Source organism: Argentina anserina, chromosome 2 (genome assembly GCF_933775445.1).
Source record: "Argentina anserina chromosome 2, drPotAnse1.1, whole genome shotgun sequence".
NCBI classification, from domain to species: domain Eukaryota; kingdom Viridiplantae; phylum Streptophyta; class Magnoliopsida; order Rosales; family Rosaceae; genus Argentina; species Argentina anserina.
In genome coordinates this window covers 3,265,151-3,287,571 of record NC_065873.1, presented here as the reverse complement: position 1 = coordinate 3,287,571, position 22,421 = coordinate 3,265,151, and the positions used below count along the sequence as shown (strand labels likewise).

At 39.7% G+C, this 22,421-nt stretch overlaps 2 protein-coding genes across 2 annotated transcripts; both read left to right on the top strand.

Annotated features, from left to right (window-relative positions):
* Positions 1-4,519: 4,519 nt before the first annotated feature.
* Positions 4,520-6,287, top strand: LOC126785355 (UDP-glucose flavonoid 3-O-glucosyltransferase 7-like). Its single transcript, XM_050511019.1, has one exon. It carries the CDS (start codon positions 4,776-4,778, stop codon positions 6,228-6,230), a length of 1,455 nt encoding a protein of 484 aa, XP_050366976.1. The 5' UTR covers positions 4,520-4,775; the 3' UTR covers positions 6,231-6,287.
* A 9,248-nt stretch (positions 6,288-15,535) lies between these two features.
* Positions 15,536-17,153, top strand: LOC126783632 (UDP-glucose flavonoid 3-O-glucosyltransferase 7-like). The gene has a single exon (XM_050509135.1). The coding sequence runs from the start codon at positions 15,536-15,538 to the stop codon at positions 16,985-16,987; it is 1,452 nt and encodes a 483-aa protein (XP_050365092.1). The 3' UTR covers positions 16,988-17,153.
* Positions 17,154-22,421: the final 5,268 nt, after the last annotated feature.

Genomic DNA, 22,421 nt, shown 5'->3' with positions numbered 1-22,421 from the left:
TCTCGAGCTATGTGTCCCACTTGCCCGTACCGGTGGCAGCCTGCTCTCTTCGGTTTCGGGCATGCTGAGGCGTAATGTCCCATCTTGTTGCAGCCATAACACCTCACCGCTGCCAATGGTCTGAATGGTGCAACCCTGTTAGCTAGGGGTGCCGCCCTTGCCGGAACCTGATAGTGGGGTATTGGCCTCTTCCATGACCTACCCGTCGGTCCAGAGTGCTCGCTACCTGTACAGATCGCCTTGCCTTTTCCCTTTATGTCTCTGCTTCCCACATCTCCTGCTTGAGTCTTATTTGCTTGTTCCAAGTTCATGGCACTCTCAAATATCAACTCCCTAGTAGTCAGGCAAAGGACTGATATCATGGTTTTGTACTCCTGTTTCAGCCCTCGTAGATACTTCTGAGCTAAAGCAGTCGTACCCATAGGCCTGACATACCGATACAGCTGCGAGAATCGAGCATCATACTCTCTAATGGTCATGTCTCCCTGTACCAGTGCCAGAAACTCCAACTCTAAGTCCTCCTGTACTGAGGCTGGAAAATACTTCTCTCGAAATATGGTGGTGAAACCTCCCCATGTGAACGTAGACACGTCCACAGTCTGTCTCATGCTCTTCCACCAGTCTAGAGCATCACCCTTGAGAAAGAATGTAGCTATCTTTCTCTTCTCAATCTCTGTGCACTCTATCATCTCAAAATAACTCTCCATGCCTTCGATCCAATGGTCAGCTACCATATGATCCAGTCCTCCATGAAAGGTCGGTGCTGACAGTGCACTAATATCCTTGATCAGCTTCAACACTCGACCGTCATCTCTAACCGCAGGAGCTGGCTCACCCTGCTCCTCCTGTGGAGCAGCCTCCTCATACAGGTTCTCCACGTTGCGGACTCGGCCTGCGGCCCTACCCCGACCTCGGCCCTTATCAGCGTTCATCACCTTCAAACAATGAAACACTTAGTCAATACTTGTGAAGTCTCGAATTCAACTAAAACAGATACAATAGACATCAACATGAAATTCAGAATATGATGAATCATTGAAGTATCTTCACGATACTCCCTAGAGGACCAAACCGTATGGTATGGCTCCTAAAACACTCTCGCGTACCCGACAACATATCAATACCGAGGAGCATGTGATGGGTGCCCGCCTGCAGTCGGATCATCGCTCCTGGATGGTATAGATAATCGCCAAATACGCACTTAGGCTCTGATACCAACTGTAACGACCCCAAAATTTTAGAGATTAAAAACTCAAAATTCAAAAGTCGTTAAACACAAAATAATCTCAATGAAATCGAAATCATTTAAGTGCACAGCGGATCATCACTGAGTTCTCAATACAACTCAGAAAACCAATTATTACAACCCAAATTTATAATTTAACATTACATAAGATGGAATGTAATAATCCTCACAATCTCTCACAAAACTCACAAATAAAATCACGATAATTCTCACACACAAATCCTTGCTCGAAAATCTCACCACAAGCAGGTTACGAACGACTTCAAGCCTCCGGAGTCGTCACTCAATCTCCACTAATCAGCACCTGCGGAATTATCCCCTACACCATCGAATTGGTGCACCGGGATTGTAAACACAAACCCGGTAAGCTTATAGCTCGTATGAGTAAAATCAAAATATAATTCGCATATCAAAATATACGAAAAATCACAATCAACAAATATAAATACCCTCATGAGTCACTGGACAGCCCATCTGGTTGTCCCAAAGGAATATGAAATGAAACGCTCATGAGAAAATTAAGTAACCCTTCTGGTTACCCAAATGCATTTATAATACGGGTACCAAGAATGCTGGTACACATTTGTTACCCCTCTCGTAATACACCGCCGATATTGGATAGCCACCCGCTACTCAACATCCAAAATAATCTGAGTACCCATGAGCAGATAACCACCCGTTACCTCACATGCAGTACTAAGGCAGACAGACTAGAGCTCTAACTGTATCGTAACTTTCGCCCGGCTAAAGGCTAGGTTCCGACTTGCCGCACACGTACAATAATCTCACATCATATTGTACCAAAAATCAGGTCCGAAGACAATTCACATTTTAACAATCTCAATGTTAAAAATCACGTACAATAATCTCACATCATATTGTACAAATCAACGTCACAATAAAATCATAACAGTATATTATATAGCAAACTATATATATATATATATACGTATTTAATTACCATTTGTACGATATATATATATATATATATATACATAATTCATTATATCTTATACATGTCATAATTTATAAACACGTCCGAAGACAAAACGTTTAACAATCTCCACATAAAACTCACATGCTTGTCATCGAAATGACCTATTTTAAATGAATTCATAATAGTATATAATATAGCAAATCATATATATATGTACTTATTACCATTTTTACAATATATATATAATCCACTATATTGTATACTTGTCGTATTTCAATATTTAAAACTCTTGCAAATATCTTAGAATCACCGCAAGGGTAGATTCATAAATATGTGAGATTTTACTCACCTTATTGACTTGAGCGTAATTCCACAATTCCCGAAGATGATTCCTTTCCTTGATTTAACGATCACCTTGAAAAGATAAGAAAAGAATTTAGAATCGTTTCGTAAACCTTTAAATGCCGAAACAGTAATAATCGATTACTGTTCAGCAATTTTCGGTTTTACGAAGTTACTGTTCAGTGTTACTGTTCAGTATTACTATTCACGGTTACTGTACAATATACAATTAATACGTTTTTATGTACGTATAAATACTATATACGTATCTCTGTACGTATAAATACTACATACGTATTTCTGTACGTATAAATACTACATACGTATTTCTGTACATATAAATACTGCATACGTATTTCTGTACGTATAAATACTATATATGTATTTATGTACGTATACGTACTGTTTAAATGTAAATACAATCTCAGTATATAAAATTTACTAAATTACCCTTTTACAAATTACTTTTACATTTACTGAAAGTAATTTATATTTACATTTACCGTAGGTAAAATTTAATTACATTTACCGTACGTAAATAAAATTTACATTTACATTTACCGTACTTAAGTAAATTACCAAAATACCCTTCTGTCAAAACTGTTCACACCGCCGCACGTGGCGGCGCGTGTGGCACACGCGCCACCTCCGGCAGACCGCGCGTGGGGCCCACGCGCCGACACCCCCAACGGCGCGTTTCATTCCACCGCCACCCCAAAACCCTCCCTCATCTCCTCCTCCTCCTTCCTACGGTCTCAGACCACCTCTCACGCCTACGACGCTCCCCCACGCGCCGCCTAAGGCGGCGGCATCTTCCCAAATCCATTCTCCTCCAATCTCCTCCAAATCGAACCCAAACAACCACAAAACAACAACAAGGCATCACAACAACCTAATTAAGCTAACCCTCACCTCAATCGTGCTTTAAAACCACCGGAGATGGCTTGGATACGGCAGAGGAAAATTTGCAGAAGTCAACGTCGTTGGTGGAGCTTCGGCGTGGCGCGAGAGAGAGAGTCGACCTCGGGGTCGCCTGTGCGGGGTGGTGCGATGCCTCCTAGACCGGCGGTGAGGGCCACGTCTCCCTAAGGATGGAGATCGGTGGTGAAGCCGAGTGGAAGAGGGAGAGAGCTCGGGGAGGAAGAGAGAAAAGAGAGAGAGAAAAAGAGGGGGCGGAGAGAAGAGAGAGAAAAGGGTTTCCTGAAATGGAAACCCTAAACACACAATTATCCTATTTATACTAGTTTCCAAATCGGAAACTAATTTCCGTCATTAATAACTTTTACGTACTACGTCCGATTAGAACGCGTCACATATCCACGAACTCGTATCGACGAGCTCTACAACTTTCGTGAAGAAAGTTTTTGAAACCGAGCGACGGAATAAAAGTCGATATAATCGTTCGGAAACGTAACGTTTTCTTATTAAACGTTCTCGGAACGTTTCCGTTTCCGTTTCGTAAAGTTTGCAAACAAACAATTTCATTTTAATTGAATTTCATAATCTTTATAGAATTCAATTCAATTCAAATATTGTTTTAAAAATTTAGGGTTATTACATAACTTCTTACTGAAGGCTAGTTTGGGTTCTTTCATTTGTTTTTTGAATGACAAAGAGGTTTCCATCCCCTAGACTTAAAATCAAGTTCGACCATTGCCAACAGGCGAAGTAGTGATTGCTGTAATTTGCCAATTTCCTACCATAACAAGGCAATATAAGGACCGTTGGTTGTCGTTGAAAGTAAAAATCTAATGGTTGAAATTAATAGCAATATGGCCGAGTATCAAAACTCTGAGCATAAAAGAACTTTTACCATAACAATGTGCATCTTGCCAATTAATATCATGGACACAAAAAAAACAACAGAACTATGACAGTACGACTATAAACTATTCTAGTTTTCAACAATCTTCATTCAAAATAAACTTAACACAGACAAAGAGTTATGCAATCAAAGATAGAACCTGCCGATCATCATACCTTAAGATGCGATTATGCTGATCAATTACTCAACAATCTTCTTTTTGAAATACTTTATTGCAGTCCAACCTTGTTTCAGTTCGTACCAAACAACAAGTCTTGCCACCCAAGACTTTGTCTTGCAATTCTTTGTTTAAGCCAGCGAGGTCCTTACCTGATATTATTAATACCCAAACTTTCCATGTGTTATCTGTCATTCAACTTCTACTTGTTTACCTTCATCATTAGTGTGTTTTCGGTGTGCAGATCAGCTATTCTGTTGAAGTATCCATGGAATCTAAGACTGATCAGCAGCTTCACATTTTCTTCCTTCCATATATGGCTCCAGGGCACACTTTACCCCTCATGGACATAGCCAAACTATTTGCTTCACGTGGTCTGAAAGCCACATTAGTAACCACCACTGTCAATGCAAAAGTTCTCTCAAAAGCAATCCAAACAAGCAAAAACTTAGGTTTTGAAATTGAACTTCTTGTCTTCAAATTCCCATCTGTTGAAGCAGGATTACCAGACGGAATTGAAACCTCTAACTCAGCAACAACCCAAGAGATGAAGGAAAAGTTTTTGAAAGCAATGAGTCTGATCGAACCAAAGGTAGAACAGATGTTAGACCAACATCGCCCTCACTTCCTTGTTGCAGACTCTATGTTTCATTGGGCTACTGATATTGCCGCCAAGTTCGGGATTCCAAGGCTCATTTTTAATGGAACTGGTTTCTTCTCCATGTGTGCTTCAATGAGTGTCATGGAGTACCAGCCTCAGCTGAAGGTTTCATCAGATTCAGAACCTTTTGTCATTCCTAATCTCCCAGATGAGATCAAAACAACCAGAAATGAAGTGCCATCATTTCTTAAAACAGATGGCAAAACAGAGTTCATGAAGCTGGTCAAAGCATCCAGAGAGGCTGAAAACAAGAGCTATGGGGTTATTGTTAACAGCTTCTATGAACTCGAATCAAATTATGCAGATCACTACAGTAATGTGATTGGAAGGAAGGCATGGCATATTGGACCAGTATCCTTGTGCAACAAGGCAGAGAAAGAAAAAGCAGAGAGGGGAAGCGGAGGCTCTGTTGATGCAGTACACGAATGCTTAAATTGGCTTAATTCTAAGACACCAAAATCAGTTGTTTATATATGTTTTGGAAGCCTGACCAATTTCAGTGACTGTCAGCTACTAGAAATTGCCTTGGCTCTTGAGGCTTCTCACCAGCAATTCATTTGGGTTGTGAAGAAGAGAGATAAAGAACCCTGGTTGCCTGAAGACTTTGAGAAAAGAATGGAAGGTAAAGGATTGATTGTAAGAGGTTGGGCTCCCCAATTACTCATTCTTGAGCATGAAGCAGTTGGGGCGTTTTTGACTCATTGTGGGTGGAATTCTATCCTTGAAGGTGTCTGTGCTGGAGTGCCACTGATCACGTGGCCAGTGTCTGGAGAGCAGTTTTACAATGAGAAGCTGGTGAATCAGTTACTTGGGATTGGTGTTGCTGTTGGTGCTGAAAAGTGGGCTACAGTTGAGGATGACAATGTGAAGGGCGAAGCCAGTGTGAAAAGGGAGGCCATAGAGAAGGCTGTGACAGAAATCATGATGGGTGCAGAAGCAGAAAGAATGAGAAGCAAGTCTAAAGTGCTCCGAGAGATGGCCAAGAAGGCAGTCGTAGAAGGCGGTTCATCGTTCTCAGATTTAACAGCTCTAGTTGAAGAATTGAGCTCTTTTGGGTCTTGATTCACTTGATGCTTACCCAATATGCTGTATTTCCTGCAAAAGAATAGATGCAACAACTACATAAGCTGTTGGTAACTTGTACTCCCCTATATGTAATTTCTTAAAAGTTCATATCAATGGAAAATAAGAAAGCATTAAGCTACAACATGATATAACTATCATGATAGATACTGGATAGAAATTCCTGTCAGCATGATATCATCATTACATAAACGGATGCATGCAAGTGCCCAATAAACATCCATCAATAAAATCCACAAATATAATGAAAAAAGTACTATCTCCCACAACTCAAGTTTAAACTGATTAGTGATTACCTTACACAAACAAAAAATTTCACTACTTCAAAGTTTATGTACCAACTTTACTGATTAAACTATTGTTGTAATAACCCGAATTTTTAGAAACTAAATGTCGAGTATTTTCAAAGTGTTAAACTTGTGAAATTAATTCAAGACGACAATTGGAGGTTTGCGACATTTCGGAACGAAAACGGAAACGTTCTCGGATCGTTTAATTAGAAAACGTAACGTTACCGCAACGTATAGATCGACTTTTATTCCGTCGCTCGGTTGTGAAAACTTCCTTCACGAAAGTCGTAGAGCTCATCGATACGAATTCGTGGACATGTCATGCGTTCGAATCGGACGTCGGACGCGAAAGTTATTAACGTCGGAAGTTCGTTTCCGATTTTGGAAATAGTATAAAAGGAATGAGAGGAGATTAAAAATCAGAAAATCAGATTTTTTTTCTAAAAATCAGATCGGGGTACTGTTCACCCGACCCAAAAACCTTCTCCGGCCGATTTCTCCACCATCCGACGTCGCCTCGTGTCGTGCCACCCATCAAACTGACGGGCTCGACGAGCTCCATCTTTTGGGCTACGCCTTGCACTCCGGCGACAACCACACACGGTGTAGCAACCGCCGGAAGTTACTGCTGTGGCGGCGCCGCCTCCTCCGGCCACCATGGCTCAAGATTATTGGGAGGTACTGCTTGTCTCAGTCCCGGCAACATTCCCACAAAAGGAATCGAGCCAAATCGAAATGTATGTACCCGAATCAAAATTTCAATTTTCTAGGGTTTGTGAATAGTGCCGATTTCATGTTCTTCGTTGTTTAGACTATTTAGACTCGGATTTAGACCTTGGTGTCAACTAGGAAGTTGTTGGAAATGTTGTTTAGGTTGTGGTGGTGAAATTTGGTGATGATTGGTGACGGTCGGTGAACAGTAACGCTGAATGAACAGTAACTGTGAATAGTAACTCCGCATGAATAGTGATCTGTAACAATAACTGTGAATAGTAATCTGTACCAGTAAATGTGAACAGTGTCATGGTAAAACAGTAACTTTGAACAGTGTTTTGGTAAAACAGTAACTGTGAACAGTGTTTTAGTAAAAAACAGTGATTAGTTAACATGAACAGTGTTCCGTGAACAATGTTTTATGAACAACATTTAGCTGTGCTGAACTCGTCACATGATATTTTAAGTATCATTTTCTAAGCATTTATCGTGCTATTAGGTGACTGACGAAACGAGTGAGGAAATTACTTTCAGGGTCGTGGAAGTTGCACGCAGGAAAGAAGGTGAGTAAAATCTCACTTATTTACGAATCTACCCTTGCGGTGATTCCAAGAGTTTTGCAAGAGTTTTTAATATTGAATTACGACACGTATACAATATAGTGGATTACGTATATATCGTATAAATGGTAATAAGTACATATATATATAGTTTGCTATATTATATACTGTTATGAATTCATTGGAATTGGTCATTTCGAATGACGAGAATTAAATGTTGAGCATGTGATGTGATTTTTGTACAATATGAGGTGTGATTATTGTACGTGGTTTTAACATGAGTTTGTTAAAATGTTTTGTCTTCGGACGAGTTTTGTCTTCAGACGAGTTTTTGTCTTCGGACGTGTTTATGAAATATGACATGTATATGATATAATGGATTATATATATATTGTATAAATGGTAAATATGTACATATATATATAGTTTGCTATATAATATACTGTTATGATTTTATCGTGTTTTATGTCATTTTGATGACGAGATTTATATATCGAGCATGTGATTTTGATTTGTACAATATGATGTGAGATTATTGTACGTGATTTTAACATGGAGATTGTTAAAATGTTGATTTGTCTTCGGACTTGATTTTTGGTACAATATGATGTGAGATTATTGTACGTGATTTTAACATGGAGATTGTTAAAATGTTGATTTGTCTTCGGACTTGATTTTTGGTACAATATGATGTGAGATTATTGTACGTGATTTTAACATGGAGATTGTTAAAATGTTGATTTGTCTTCGGACGTGATTTGGTACAATATGATGTGAGATTATTGTACGTGTTTGGCAAGTCGGAACCTAGCCTTTGGCCGGGCGAAAGTTACGATACAGTTAGAGCTCTAGTCTGTCTGCCTTAGTACTGCATGTGAGGTAACGGGTGGTTATCTGCTCATGGGTACTCAGATTGTTTTGGATGTTGGGTAGCGGGTGGCTATCCAACGTCGGCGGTGTATTACGAGAGGGGTAACAGATGTGTACCAGCGTTCTTGGTACCCGTAATATAATTGCATTTGGGTAACCAGAAGGGTTACTTAATTTCTCATGAGCGTTTTATTTCATATTTCTTTGGGACAACCAGATGGGCCGTCCACTGACTCATGAGTGCATTTATATTTGTTTGATTTGTGAATTTTCGTATATATTGATATGCGAGTTATATATTTTCATTTTACTCATACGAGCTGTAAAGCTTACCGGGTTTGTGTTTACAATCCCGGTGCACCAATTCGATTGTGTAGTGGATAACTCCGCAGGTGTGGATTAGCGGGAATTGACGGACCACTCAGAGGACTTGAAGTTATTTATCTCCAGCTTATGTGAGGATTTTGTGTGACTATCTTGTGAGGTTGTTGTGAGGATTATATATTTCCATTTGTTATAATGTTGAATTATAATTTGGTTGTAATAATCGGTTTGACTGAGTTGTATTTTGAACTCAGAGATGATCCGCTGTGGCATTTTAAATGATTTCGATTTCATCGAGATTGTTTGGTGTTTAACGACTTTGAAATTTTGAGTTTTTATACTCGAAAATTTGGGGTCGTTACAATTGTATCCCATAGAAAGCAGCAAAGCCAACACATTATGCGGAGTCCTAATCGCCATACCTATCAATTTAAAAGCATACTTGTATATAATTGGATGTCCGTCAAGCCTCACCAGTTGAGAACGTTCCTTCTACAGCAATACAGCATCACTAGTCTTTGACAAAACAGTAAAGGTTTGACCTGGCCGCTTCTGGTGCTGAACCAAAGAGGGGAGGGCCACGCCAAGTAAAACCTAGCCGAAGGCAAAGAAACTAGTCAAACTACAATTCAAGGTAAAAACGTACTAATCCAAAGGAAAGAGAGAAAAAAAACATGAACAAGAATCAAAGCAAGAAGTTTCACTTTCAGCAATCGATCTATTAGTACTAGTAGATTTAAACTTACTGGACATGAGCCTGCATCTAATCATGGTTATAATATTTTTGAGAACCACAGATGGCACATGCTATAAAGATGTGATTATTCCTCTGTTTCCATGTGAAGTAAACGCCTCTTTACACAAACCATGATTTCAATGAGATTGAACGAAGGGGCAAAGGTTGAACATCAAATTGTTTGGGAGAAATAGATTAACATAACTCAGCATTTTCTCCATCTTTTCATGGACAACAAAACATGCAGGGGTTACAAGCACCAGGACGCCCAATAGACCTGAACCAGATGAATGTGACGGCAAAAATGAAGAGTTTCGGAACTTTATCACATCCCTGGCTCACACTTGAATTGCACAGATTATTGCTTGAATGATTCATTTACATATTACACTTCATTATATAGGCTAATTCTAGCACTATTTTACCTACTAATTTCCACTAATTCCCACCAACTATTCCACTAATTTCCACTAACTCCAACACTCCCCCTCAAGTTGGTGCATACATATCAACCATGCCCAACTTGCTAAGTGAATCATAAAAGGCCTTTTTAGACACTCCTTTTGTGAGCATATCGGCAAGTTGCTCTTATGTAGAAACAAAAGGAAAACTGATGATCTTTGCGTCTAGCTTCTCCTTTATAAAATGATGATCAACCTCCACATGTTTCGTACGATCATGTTGCACCGGATTATGGGAGATATCAATGGCTGCCTTGTTGTCACAGTACAACTGCATAGCACATTCAGGCTTAATACCCAAATCTTGTAGCAAACTTCTAAGCCATAACAATTCGCACACTCCCTGAGCCATATCTCTGTATTCTGCTTCAGCACTAGATCGAGCTACCACCTTTTGTTTCTTACTCTTTCATGTAACAAGATTACCCCCAACAAAGGTAAAGTACCCTGATGTGGATCTCCGATCTGTAATATTTCCAGCCCAATCTGCATCTGTGAAACCACAAACCTCAAAGATATTTTTGTGTTTAGAAAACATTACTCCTCTTCCTGGGGCTAACTTCAAGTACCTCAAAATCCTTACAACAACATCCATGTGGTCCACGCTGGGATTATGCATGAACTGACTCACTACACTTACTGCATATGTAACATCTGGTCTGGTATGTGATAAATAAATCAGGCGTCCAACTAGCCTCTGATAACGAGTTTTGTCAGTGGGCACTTGATCTGGGTACTCTGCTAACCGATGGTTTTGCTCAATAGGAGTATCAATTGGAGTACAATCTAACATACCTGTCTCTGTTAGTAGATCAAGGATGTACTTCCTCTGACACAGATATATACCATCACTTCCCCGGGCTACCTCAATTCCTAAGAAGTACTTGAGTGTACCTAGGTCCTTCATTTCAAACTCTGTGGCAAGCTGTCTTTGTAATCTGTCCACCTCAATAGTATCATTACCAGTAACTACCATATCGTCAACATATATGATTAAAGCTGTTACCTTCTCTTGTTGGTGTTTGAGAAACAATGTGTGGTCTGAATTACTCTGCATGTAGTCAATTTTCCTCATGAATTGTGAGAATCTTCTAAACCAAGCACGAGGTGACTGTTTAAGACCATACAAAGACTTTCTTAATTTGCATACGGAGTTACTTGGAGAAGTGGCCACATATCCAGGTGGAAGATCCATGTATACTTCTTCTGTTAGTTCTCCATGAAGGAATGCATTCTTAACATCAAACTGCCTAAGTGGCCAGTTCAAGTTAGCAGCGATAGAGAGCAATACCCGGATAGTGTTTATCTTTGCAACAGGTGCAAAAAAGTCTCATCATAGTCTATGCCATATGTCTGGGTGAACCCCTTTGCTACTAGGCGTGCTTTATACCGGCTTACTGACCCATCTGGATTGTGCTTCACTGTAAACACTCATCGACATCCTACAGTCTTCTTGCCATATGGTGGAGGTACAAGCTCCCAAGTATTGTTCTTTTGTAATGCTTCCATCTCTTCCTCCATTGCTTTCCTCCATTTTGGATCTCCCAATGCATCCTGCACTTTGTTAGGTACTGATACAGTAGATATTTGATTCACGAATGACTCATATGACTTAGATAATCTTTTGGTAGATATAAAATTGGCCACCGGATACTTGGCTTTAGTCTGAAGGGTAGGTTCATATTTTTTTGTGGGTTGACCTCGAGTAGACCTATTTGGCAAAACATATTGTCTACTATTAGCCTCAATAGAATGACTAACCTCAGATGAGTGATCTTCTGTACCAGGAGAGCTTTGGTCAGGGGTATAAACAGTAGTACGGGATAAATGTGGGGCAGTTGTGTTGTCAGCTTCTGGTGCCTGAATCTCTTGAGTGACGACCTCTGGTGGTGCCTGTGTGGCTGACACCTTGGTAATCTCAACGGAACTTGTTACCATATCGACTGGCTCATTTGTCTCCCCCTCTCCATGATACAACTCTTCAAAATAGGAATTCCCCCCTGAAGAGCAGTATCAGAAGAGGAAAAGTAACTCATGTCCTCAAAAAATGTAACATCCATAGTGACATAGTACTTCCGAGTAGGAGGATGATAGCACCGGTATCCTTTCTGATGGCCTCCGTACCCAACAAACACACATTTAACTACCCGGGCATCCAACTTAGAACGCTGATGTTGTGGAAGATGAACAAAAGCGACACAACCGAAAACACGGGCAGGAAGATTATGAAAAGAAGGTAATGAGACATGAGATGCAAGCACCTCATAGGGAACTTTCCCTTGAAGAACACGAGATGGAAGACGATTAATGAGGTGGGCGGAAGTAATGACAGCATCACCCCAAAGGTATTTAGGCATGTGGGCACTAAAAAGAATACATCGAGCCATATCAAGTAAATGACGATTTTTTCTTTCAGAAACCCCATTTTGCTCAGGTGTGTAAGGACACGTTGTTTGATGAACAATTCTGTGTGTGTTAAAGAACTCCTGAAAGACATGATTCACATATTCCCCCCCCCCATTATCAGAACGAAGAACTCGAATGGTGGCATTATATTGGGTTTGGACAGAGGCATGGAAGGTACGAAAAGCTGGAAAAACTTCATCTTTATTTTTAAGAAGAATAATCCATGAAAGACGTGTGCACTCATCAATGAATGACACAAAATAACGCATGCCTGAGACAGTAGATTCTTTAGAAGGTCCCCAAACATCAGAATGAATTAATTCAAAAGGAAGAAAACTTTTAGTTGAAATACTAGGGAAATAAGTTGATCGATGACTCTTGCCTAAAACACATGTCTCACAACATAAACACGACTCGTCCACATTAATAAACAAAGTGGGCATGGATTTTTTCATAACACTAAAAGATGGATGCGCTAAGCGACGATGCCATAACCAAATTTCACTTAGCTTGTCAGAAGTGGAGAGTAACGCGGTCCGAGACTGCCCCCCTGGTTTTTCCCCTGCGTACGTCAGATCCAGATGAAACAACCGGCCCCGCAAATACCCCCGACCAATTACTCGTCCGGTGAGAAGATCCTGAAATATCACATACATAGGAAAAAAGGTCACAGAGCACTGAGCGTCAGCGTTCAGTTGGGGAACAGATATCAAATGATGAGATAGAGCAGGTACATAGAGTACATTGTGAAGCTCTATGGTAGGAGTAATACGAACAGACCATGTCCCCACCACGGGAAATGGCTCACCATTAGCATTAGTAACATATGGTACGGGTGGAGGGGATAATATGGTAAAATAAGATTTGTCATAAGTCATATGATCAGATGCACCAGAATCAATAATCCATGTATCAGAACTACCAGAGTGAGAAATATTGAAAGCCATACCAATTTAAAAAAAATCTGTCTTTGGTGCACTTGCACTGACGGGGAGGATGCACAGATAAGGAAAAAGACGACTGATTCTTGCCAGACCGGGTCGGGTCGGGTGAACTGGGTCGGGTAAGATGAACCGGGTCGGGTCGGATGAACCGGGTCGGGTCGGGTCGGATCGACGAACCGGATCGGGTTACACGCAGTTTGGGCTGGGCTGTGCTGGGTTGGAACTGAGCTGGGCTGGGCCTGAGGTGGGCTACATGCAGAGTAATTCAGACCACATATTGTTTCTCAATGTTTGGAAGATTCTCACAATTCATGAGGAAAATTGGCTACATGCAGAGTAATTCAGACCACACATTGTTTCTCAAACACCAACAAGAGAAGGTAACAGCTTTAATCATATATGTTGACGATATGGTAGTTACTGGTAATGATACTATTGAGGTGGACAGATTACAAAGACAGCTTGCCACAGAGTTTGAAATGAAGGACCTAGGTACACAAGTACTTCTTAGGAATTGAGGTAGGCTGGGCCTGAGGTGGGCTGGGCCAGGTAGCACTAAGGTGGGCTGGGCCGGGTCGCAACGAACTGGGCTGGGCTAAAAGACGGGTCGGATACCCACATGCACGTCGGGGAAGAACAGAAGAATCCTCGGGGAGGATCGGCGAGCTGTGACGTCGGGCGTGGAGCGGCGACGTGCGGCGAGGAGCTGCGACGTCTGGCGTGGAGCGGCGACGTCTGTTGTGGAGCGGCGACGTCGGGCGGGGCAGCAGGAGCGAGACAGCAGCAGCGGCAGCACCTGGGGGGTAGCAGCGGTACCGGAGCAGCAGGCGGTCGGAGAGGGCCGGAGCAGCAGGCGGCGACGTCGGGAAGGCAGCGGCAATGTCAGAGAGGGCCGGAGGGCAGCGGTGAGGCAGTGACGCAGCGGAGGTGATAACCGGCCGGAAAAAAAGATAAAAACGGGAAGAAAAATCCCAGGAGAAAAACAGAGCACAAGAGGCTCTGATACCAACTTGAATTGAACAGATTATTGCTTGAATGATTCATTTACATATTACACTTCATTATATAGGCTAATTCTAGCACTATTTTACCTACTAATTTCCACTAATTCCCATCAACTATTCCACTAATTTCCACTAACTCCAACCACTAATTTCCACTAACTCCAACACTCACTCCCCATAGTTTGAGAATCTATTCATTTGAAATCGAAATATTCATTTGCAGATAGTGCATCACTCACACAAACCAATACAAAAACATACACATTTTTTTTAATTAATTTATTTATTTAACAAATGAGGGGGGGAAAAAAACCTGACCTCCTATAAATTCTAACAAAGAGTATAAATAAAAATATACACATCACTTTCAAGTTCTTAGTTTTTATGTGCTTTTGCTTTTGCTAATCTCCAAGAGGATCTTTGCAATCTTTACAATCTATTCAAATACAAAGAGCCTAAAGTTAGAAACTCCCCAGGCAAAAAACCTAACCTCCTATAAATTTCAACAAAAAGTATAAACAAAAACATACACATCACTTTCAAGTTCTTAGTTTTTATGTGCATTGCTTTTGCTAATCTCCAAGAGGATCTTTTTTGCAATCTTTACAATCTATTCAAATATAAGGAGCCTAAAGTTAGAAACTCCCCCAGTTTAACACATGCAACATGTGGATTGCAAATATCAAGTCAAAAACCAGTCAATGCTAAAATATTATATAGATCTATAAGGTGTGCATTTGCATGTGCAAGTCACTATTTAATCTTAGAAAAATCCTAAAAGATGCGATTTATGCTTATGAATCTCTCAATAATCTTCATCTTTGCCAAGAAACTATTGCAGCCAAATCTGAGTTAGTTCTAGCCAACAACAATCTACCAAACCAAAAGTTTCCAGTTTATAAAGCTCGCATTTTGTGTTACAACATCTTCACCATATTCTTTCTGTTTGCTGTGCAGAACAGCTACTATCTTACAATGGAAACCAAACCTTGCCGACAGCTTCACATTTTCTTCCTTCCATTTATGGTTTCAGGCCACACTTTACCCCTTATAGACCTAGCCAAACTATTTGCTTCACGCGGTGTAAAATGCACAATAGCAGCAACCCATGCCAATTCACCAATCATCTCCAAAGCAATCCAAACTAGCAAAGGTTTCGGTTTTGAAATTGATCTTGTTCTCATCAAATTCCCATCCAATGAAGTTGGTTTGCCTGAAGGAATTGATAGTACTAAATTTGTGAGAACCGAAGAGATGAGGGGAAAGTTCTTGAAAGCCATCACACTGCTTGAACAACAGGTAGAGCGGGTTTTACACCAACATCAACCTCATTGCCTTGTTGCAGACTTTTTATTTCACTGGGCTACAGATGTTGCTACAAAGTTTAAGATTCCCAGGCTTGTGTTTCATGGAACTGGTTTCTTCGCATTGTGTGCTATAAAGAGTACAATGATGTACCAACCTCACATGAAGGTATCATCAGATTCAGAATCTTTTGTGGTTCCTAGTCTCCCAGATGAGATCAAGATGACACAAAACCAGCTAGCACCTTTTCTTACTCTAAATGGTAAGACAGAACTGAATAAGTTGATTAAAAAATCTAGAGAGGCTGAGGAAAGGAGCTATGGTATTGTCGTAAACAGCTTCTATGAACTTGAACCAGAATATGCAGATCACTACAAGAACGTGTTGGGGAAGAAGTCATGGCATATTGGCCCAGTTTCTTTATGCAATATTGTAGAAGAAGATAAAGCAGAGAGGGGAAGGGAAGGCTCGGTTGATGAAGTGCAGGCGTGCTTGAACTGGCTAAATTCTAAGAGGCTCAATTCGGTTGTTTATATATGTTTTGGAAGCATGACCAAATTCAGTGATAGTCAGCTGGTAGAAATTGCCTACGGTCTTGAGGCTTCTCGGCAAAAATTTATTTGGGTTGTGAACAAAGAAAGGAATGACAAAGAAGAATGGTTTCCTGAAGGATTTGAGCAGAGAATTGAGGGGAAGGGACTAGTGATAAGAGGTTGGGCTCCCCAACTACCGATTCTTCAACATGAAGCTGTTGGGGCCTTTCTCACTCATTGTGGGTGGAACTCGATCCTTGAAGGTGTCTCTGCAGGGGTTCCAATGATCACCTGGCCGGTGTCTGCAGACCAGTTTTACAATGAGAAGTTGGTGACTCAGATACTTGGCATTGGGGTTGCCGTTGGTGCTCAAAAGTGGGAGGATGGTAGCTTGCTGAGCGAAGCCAGTGTCAAGAGGGAGGCCATAGAGAAGGCTGTGACTGGATTCATGGTGGGTGAAAAACAAGAAGACATGAGAACCAGAGTGCTTGCACTTGGAATGATGGCAAGGGGGGCGGTTGCTGAAGGTGGTTCATCGTTCTCCGATTTAACTGCTCTAATTGAAGAGTTGAGCTTCCTGGGGTGTTAATTCTCATGGAGCAGCTAAGAGGCCAACATATTCATTTTTGAAAAAGAATAGCTTACTCCACACAATCCATTTAACTTGCTACTGATTTAATTGTTCGCATACCTACATACAATTTGCAAAAGTTCTAATTAATGGCAAAAGGAAAACTATGGTGTCATAATATGCATGTTTTGATTTATAAGTCCACACAGTCCTAAACTAATGCTGATGAACATGAGACATCAATGCAATAGTTCTAAACTACCATACAAATGTCAAATGTATGCAAGTGCCAAATACACTTCCACCAAATGACCATGGCAATATGTTTCAGCTGCATAATGCCAACAATTGTACTAAAAACTCCCCCCTATAATCAAAGCTTTTATTTGAAAAGTTAACTGATGCCATCACCTTATTAAACAAAATCATGCCTGCTTCATAGTTATGAACATAGATTATTGACTAAACTAGTAGCCCACAGTAATCAGCTAGCACACACATTGTATATTTTACCAACCGTCAACTTTATCTTATCTGTTCAATTCCCTCACCACCATCATAAATTTTTCAGAACTCAGAAGCAATATGGAGAGCAAAACCAGATAGCTCATATTGTTTTCTTCCCACATATGATGCCAACTTATCGCTCCTGGAGATGTTACCTTCTCCAGAATAACTGAAAGAAGAAAACTTTCTGGCTCAAGTTGAAAATCCACATTCTCAATTTTAATATGTTCTTGATGAAACAATCTTAGCAAACAAAAACCAAGTCTACGTTCACAATTGACTGATTATAGTATTGTATCGATCCATAGAAAACAGCACGACATTGCTTCCTATACAAACTATCAACTAGTTTACTGGGTAAAGGCTTACCGTTCAGTTTCTGTTTGGGAAATCGAAGTTTATAGGCGGTCTGTTGCCGAAAAAAAAATAACTCAAGCAGTGTCTGCTGGAGTTCCGGTGGCCACGTGGCATTGGAGTTGGAGGAGTTGAGCTTGGAAGCTTGGACAACAACTATCAGAGGCGTTGGACGACGGTGCGGGCGGTGGTTTGAGTATTAATTATTTCTTTTGGTTTTGAGAAATCCCACATCACAGAATGCGTTAAAGTAATGGGGTTTATATATATGTTTGCTAATCAGGCAAATGGCCCTGCGGGGTACCCGGACTACCTGTGCGAAGGGATGAGCGGATGACTCATGCGCCTCCGATTGGACTATTGGGCATATGGCCTTGTGACCCGGACCATAATGGACTCGGATCCTCTCCTCATGCTAAAGTACCTCATAACTCATGCTTCAATCTTGGCTGTTTATTTCAATCTAGCGGTTTATATTCAATTCTCGTTTGTTTTTTTAAATTTGTTACTTGAGGAAATAGGGGTTTAGGCTAAGTAGCACGGACACATACTCATGGCACCGTATTACGTGTTCGACACGGACACGCGAACTGACTTTAGACATGGCCCGGACACGCGGACACGCACCAACTCATATTAAAAAGTGAAAGTGTTTATGGTGATAATCGAACCTTGGTCATCCAAGGTACTCAACAACTCCTCAACCATTCTAACAGATTCAGTTTTTGTTATATTTATGCACATTTTAATATATATAAGGAGAGAAACTCGTGATAAAAATAAAAGAGTTTTTTTCACCAACAGTCCCTCAACTCTGGTGTACCTACCAATGTGATACCTCAACTCTTAATCGTACCAATGTGATACCCAGACTCTAGTATTGCTATCATTGAAGTACTTCCGTTAGTTTTTTTTAACTTTTCCGTTATCTTGGTGACGTGGCAGGTACGTGAGGCCCACAAAGAGGGTTAAAAGACAAAATTAACCTCATCTGAGAGGAGCAATGTTTTTCCCGCCCTTTACCTTGAGAAAGACACCCAACAATTCCAATTTTGGCGCCAATTTTCCCTCTCTACTCCTTAATTTGTGTCTCTTATCTAAACTAAAGAACTACCGCCAACCAGTCGACCACAATCTGATAAAACCTAGATCAATCTCATTTTCTATTTTTACCCTAGCACTTGTTAAACTAACAAAATAAATATAGAAATTTATATGGAACATCTCATTTCCACAATCTCATAAGAATATAAAAACACATAACTTAACGAAATTCAAATACATGTTTAAGTACCATTAGTTGCCACCTTTTATGTTGATCTGTCATGATTTTTGCTTGTAAGAACTAATGGTACATGTAGTTGAATTTCGTTAAGTTATGTGTTTCTATATTCTTATGAGATTGTGGAAATGAGATGTTCCATATAAATTTCTATATTTATTCTGTTAGTTTAACAAGTGCTAGGGTAAAAATAGAAAATGAGATTGATCTAGGTTTTATCAGATTGTGGTCGACTGGTTGGCGGTAGTTCTTTAGTTTAGATAAGAGACACAAATTAAGGAGTATGGAGGGAAAATTGGCGCCAAAATTGGAATTGTTGGGTGTCTTTCTCAAGGTAAAGGGCGGGAAAAACATTGCTCCTCTCAGATAAGGTTAATTTTGTCTTTTAACCCTCTTTGTGGGCCTGACGTACCTGCCACGTCACTAAGATAACGGAAAAGTTAAAAAAAACTAACGGAAGTACTTCAATGATAGCAATACTAGAGTCTGGGTATCACATTGGTACGATTAAGAGTTGAGGTATCACATTGGTAGGTACACCAGAGTTGAGGGACTGTTGGTGAAAAAAACTCAAAATAAAAATGCTTGTAGTGGGATTCGAACTTTGGTTATCCAATGTACTTATCAAGTCTTTAGTCATTCTAACAAGTTATGTTTTCATCATTTTAATGCACACTTTGACATATATATACATCTAAAAATCTAAATACTTTCAAATTTATAAATAATTTTTTTAAATATATATATTAAAATAATATTTAATTAACGTGCCACGTGTCCGTATCCAAAAAAAATTATATATGCCGTGTCTACATATCGAATCGTGTCTGTATCCGTGCTACTTAGGGTTTAGATGTATTTTTCTCTTCGCAATTCTATCATCAACAAACTAGGATCTCAAGCTTCTTCCTCCCTCATCTCTTCACCGTGACGGAGAAGAGCGCATTGTCCTCAATAATCAATATAAATAGAAAATTGGTCAATGTTCTTTTAGAAAGAAATCGCCCAAACCCTCATCCCACAACTAACTACAACTCTACAGGTGCCCAATTGAAGGATATATTACTCGATCTCTCTTAAATTGGTGTCCACTGTCTAACTATACCAATGGAAGGATTATTCAATCTCTGATTAAATCTAGGGTTAAATCTAATAAACCCACTACCTTGATCAAATGCCACGTTTCTCTTTTTTGTTTTGTTTTTGGTGAACTTTCAATAAAAAATAAAAGAAGAATACAACTCAAAGTGAAGACCATGTTTCTCATATATGCAAAATTGCAATGGTTTCTGGGAATGTAGGGTTGAGTTCATACACATTCTCTCTTCTGAGTCGTGGAGGGAGACGCGAGATGCTTAGAGAACTGATCTCCTACATTTTCAAGTGACAAATTAATAACAGAGAAGTTAATCTCGCCCGCTAGATTGAAATAGACAGACATGATTGAAACATGAGGTAATATGAGATAGTTTCTCATGAGTAGAGGATCTGAGTCCGACCATAATGACCTAAAAGACACTTAACCGGATCCTCTACTCCCCTATGTCAATTAGCAGATTCCTATTCTACACTCCCCTATGTCAATTAGCAGATTGCACCCATTCGTTGGCAAGAACTCCCAAAGAGCATGAATTATATATGCTGGAATATAAAGAAACTGAAGGAAAAACTTCCAACTCTAAAATTTGACACTTTATAGTGCAGAAAATAACATCAATGAAGGTTGTCATTTCAATGTTCTCGTAAAGTGCATGTATCTGTCAACAGAGTGAAGTAATGATAGTTTAAAATCTGCAGTTTACAAAATACCAACAACAACAATCTACCACCATTATGCTCTGGACAAAATACGACTCCATATTTCCTCAAAACAAAATCTGCATAAAGCTTCCTGCAGATAAACCAAAAAAATGTAACCAAGAGATGGTTTAAAAAGCACAAGACTTATGGTTAGTGTAACGACCCCAAAATTTCGAGTTTAAAAATTCAAAATTCTAAAGTCGTTAAACACAAAATAATCTCAATAAAATCGAAATCATTTAAGTGCACAGCGGATCATCACTGAGTTATCAATACAACTCAGAAAACCAATTATTACAACCCAAATTTATAATTTACATTACGTAAGTTGGAATGTAATAATCCTCACAATCTCTCACAAAATAGTCACACAAAATCCTCACACAAGCTGGAGGTAAATCACTTCAAGTTCTCTGAGCGGTCCGTCAATTCCCGCTAATCTACACCTGCGGAGTCATCCACTACACCATCGAATTGGTGCACCGGGATTGTAAACACAAACCCGGTAAGCTTTACAGCTCGTATGAGTAAAATCAAAATATAATTCGCATATCAAAATATACGAAAGATCACAAAACAACAAATATAAATGCCCTCATGAGTCACTCGTCAGCCCATCTGGTTGACCCAAAGAAATATGAAATAAAACGTTCATGAGGAAATTAGGTAACCCTTCTGGTTACCCAATGCATTTATAATACGGGTACCAAGAACGCTGGTACACATCTGTTACCCCTCTCGTAATACACCGTTGATATTGGATAGCCACCCGCTACCCAACAACCAAAATACACCGAGTACCCATGAGCAGATAACCACCCGTTACCTCGCATGCAGTACTAAGGCAGACAGACTAGAGCTCTAATTGTATCGTAACTTTCGCCCGGCCAAAGGCTAGGTTCCGATTTGCCAAACACGTACAATAATCTCACATCATATTGTACCAAAAATCAGGTCCGAAGACAATTCACATTTTAACAATCTCAATGTTAAAAATCACGTACAATAATCACACATCATATTGTACCACACATCACGTCCGAAGACAAATCACAATTTTTTTAACATTCTCCGTGATAAAATCATGTACAATAATCACTCATCATATTGTACGTTTTAAAACTTTCACGATATCACCACAATAGAAATCATAACAGTATATTTTATAGAAAACTATATATATTCGTATTTATTACCATTTATACAATATATACATAGTCCACTATATCCTATACATGTCATATTTCATAAACCCCTGAAACATTACGTACAATATTCTCACGTCATATTGTACCATTTAAATCACATACTCATGCACAATTTTCCGTCACTGAAATGACTATTTTTAATGAATTAATAACAGTACGTAATTTAATGAACTATATATATAATATGTACTTATTACCATTATACTATATATATGTAGTCCACTAAATTATATACATGTTGTAATTCATTTGATACACACTTGCAAAAATGTTGAATCACCACGAGGGTAGATTCGTAATT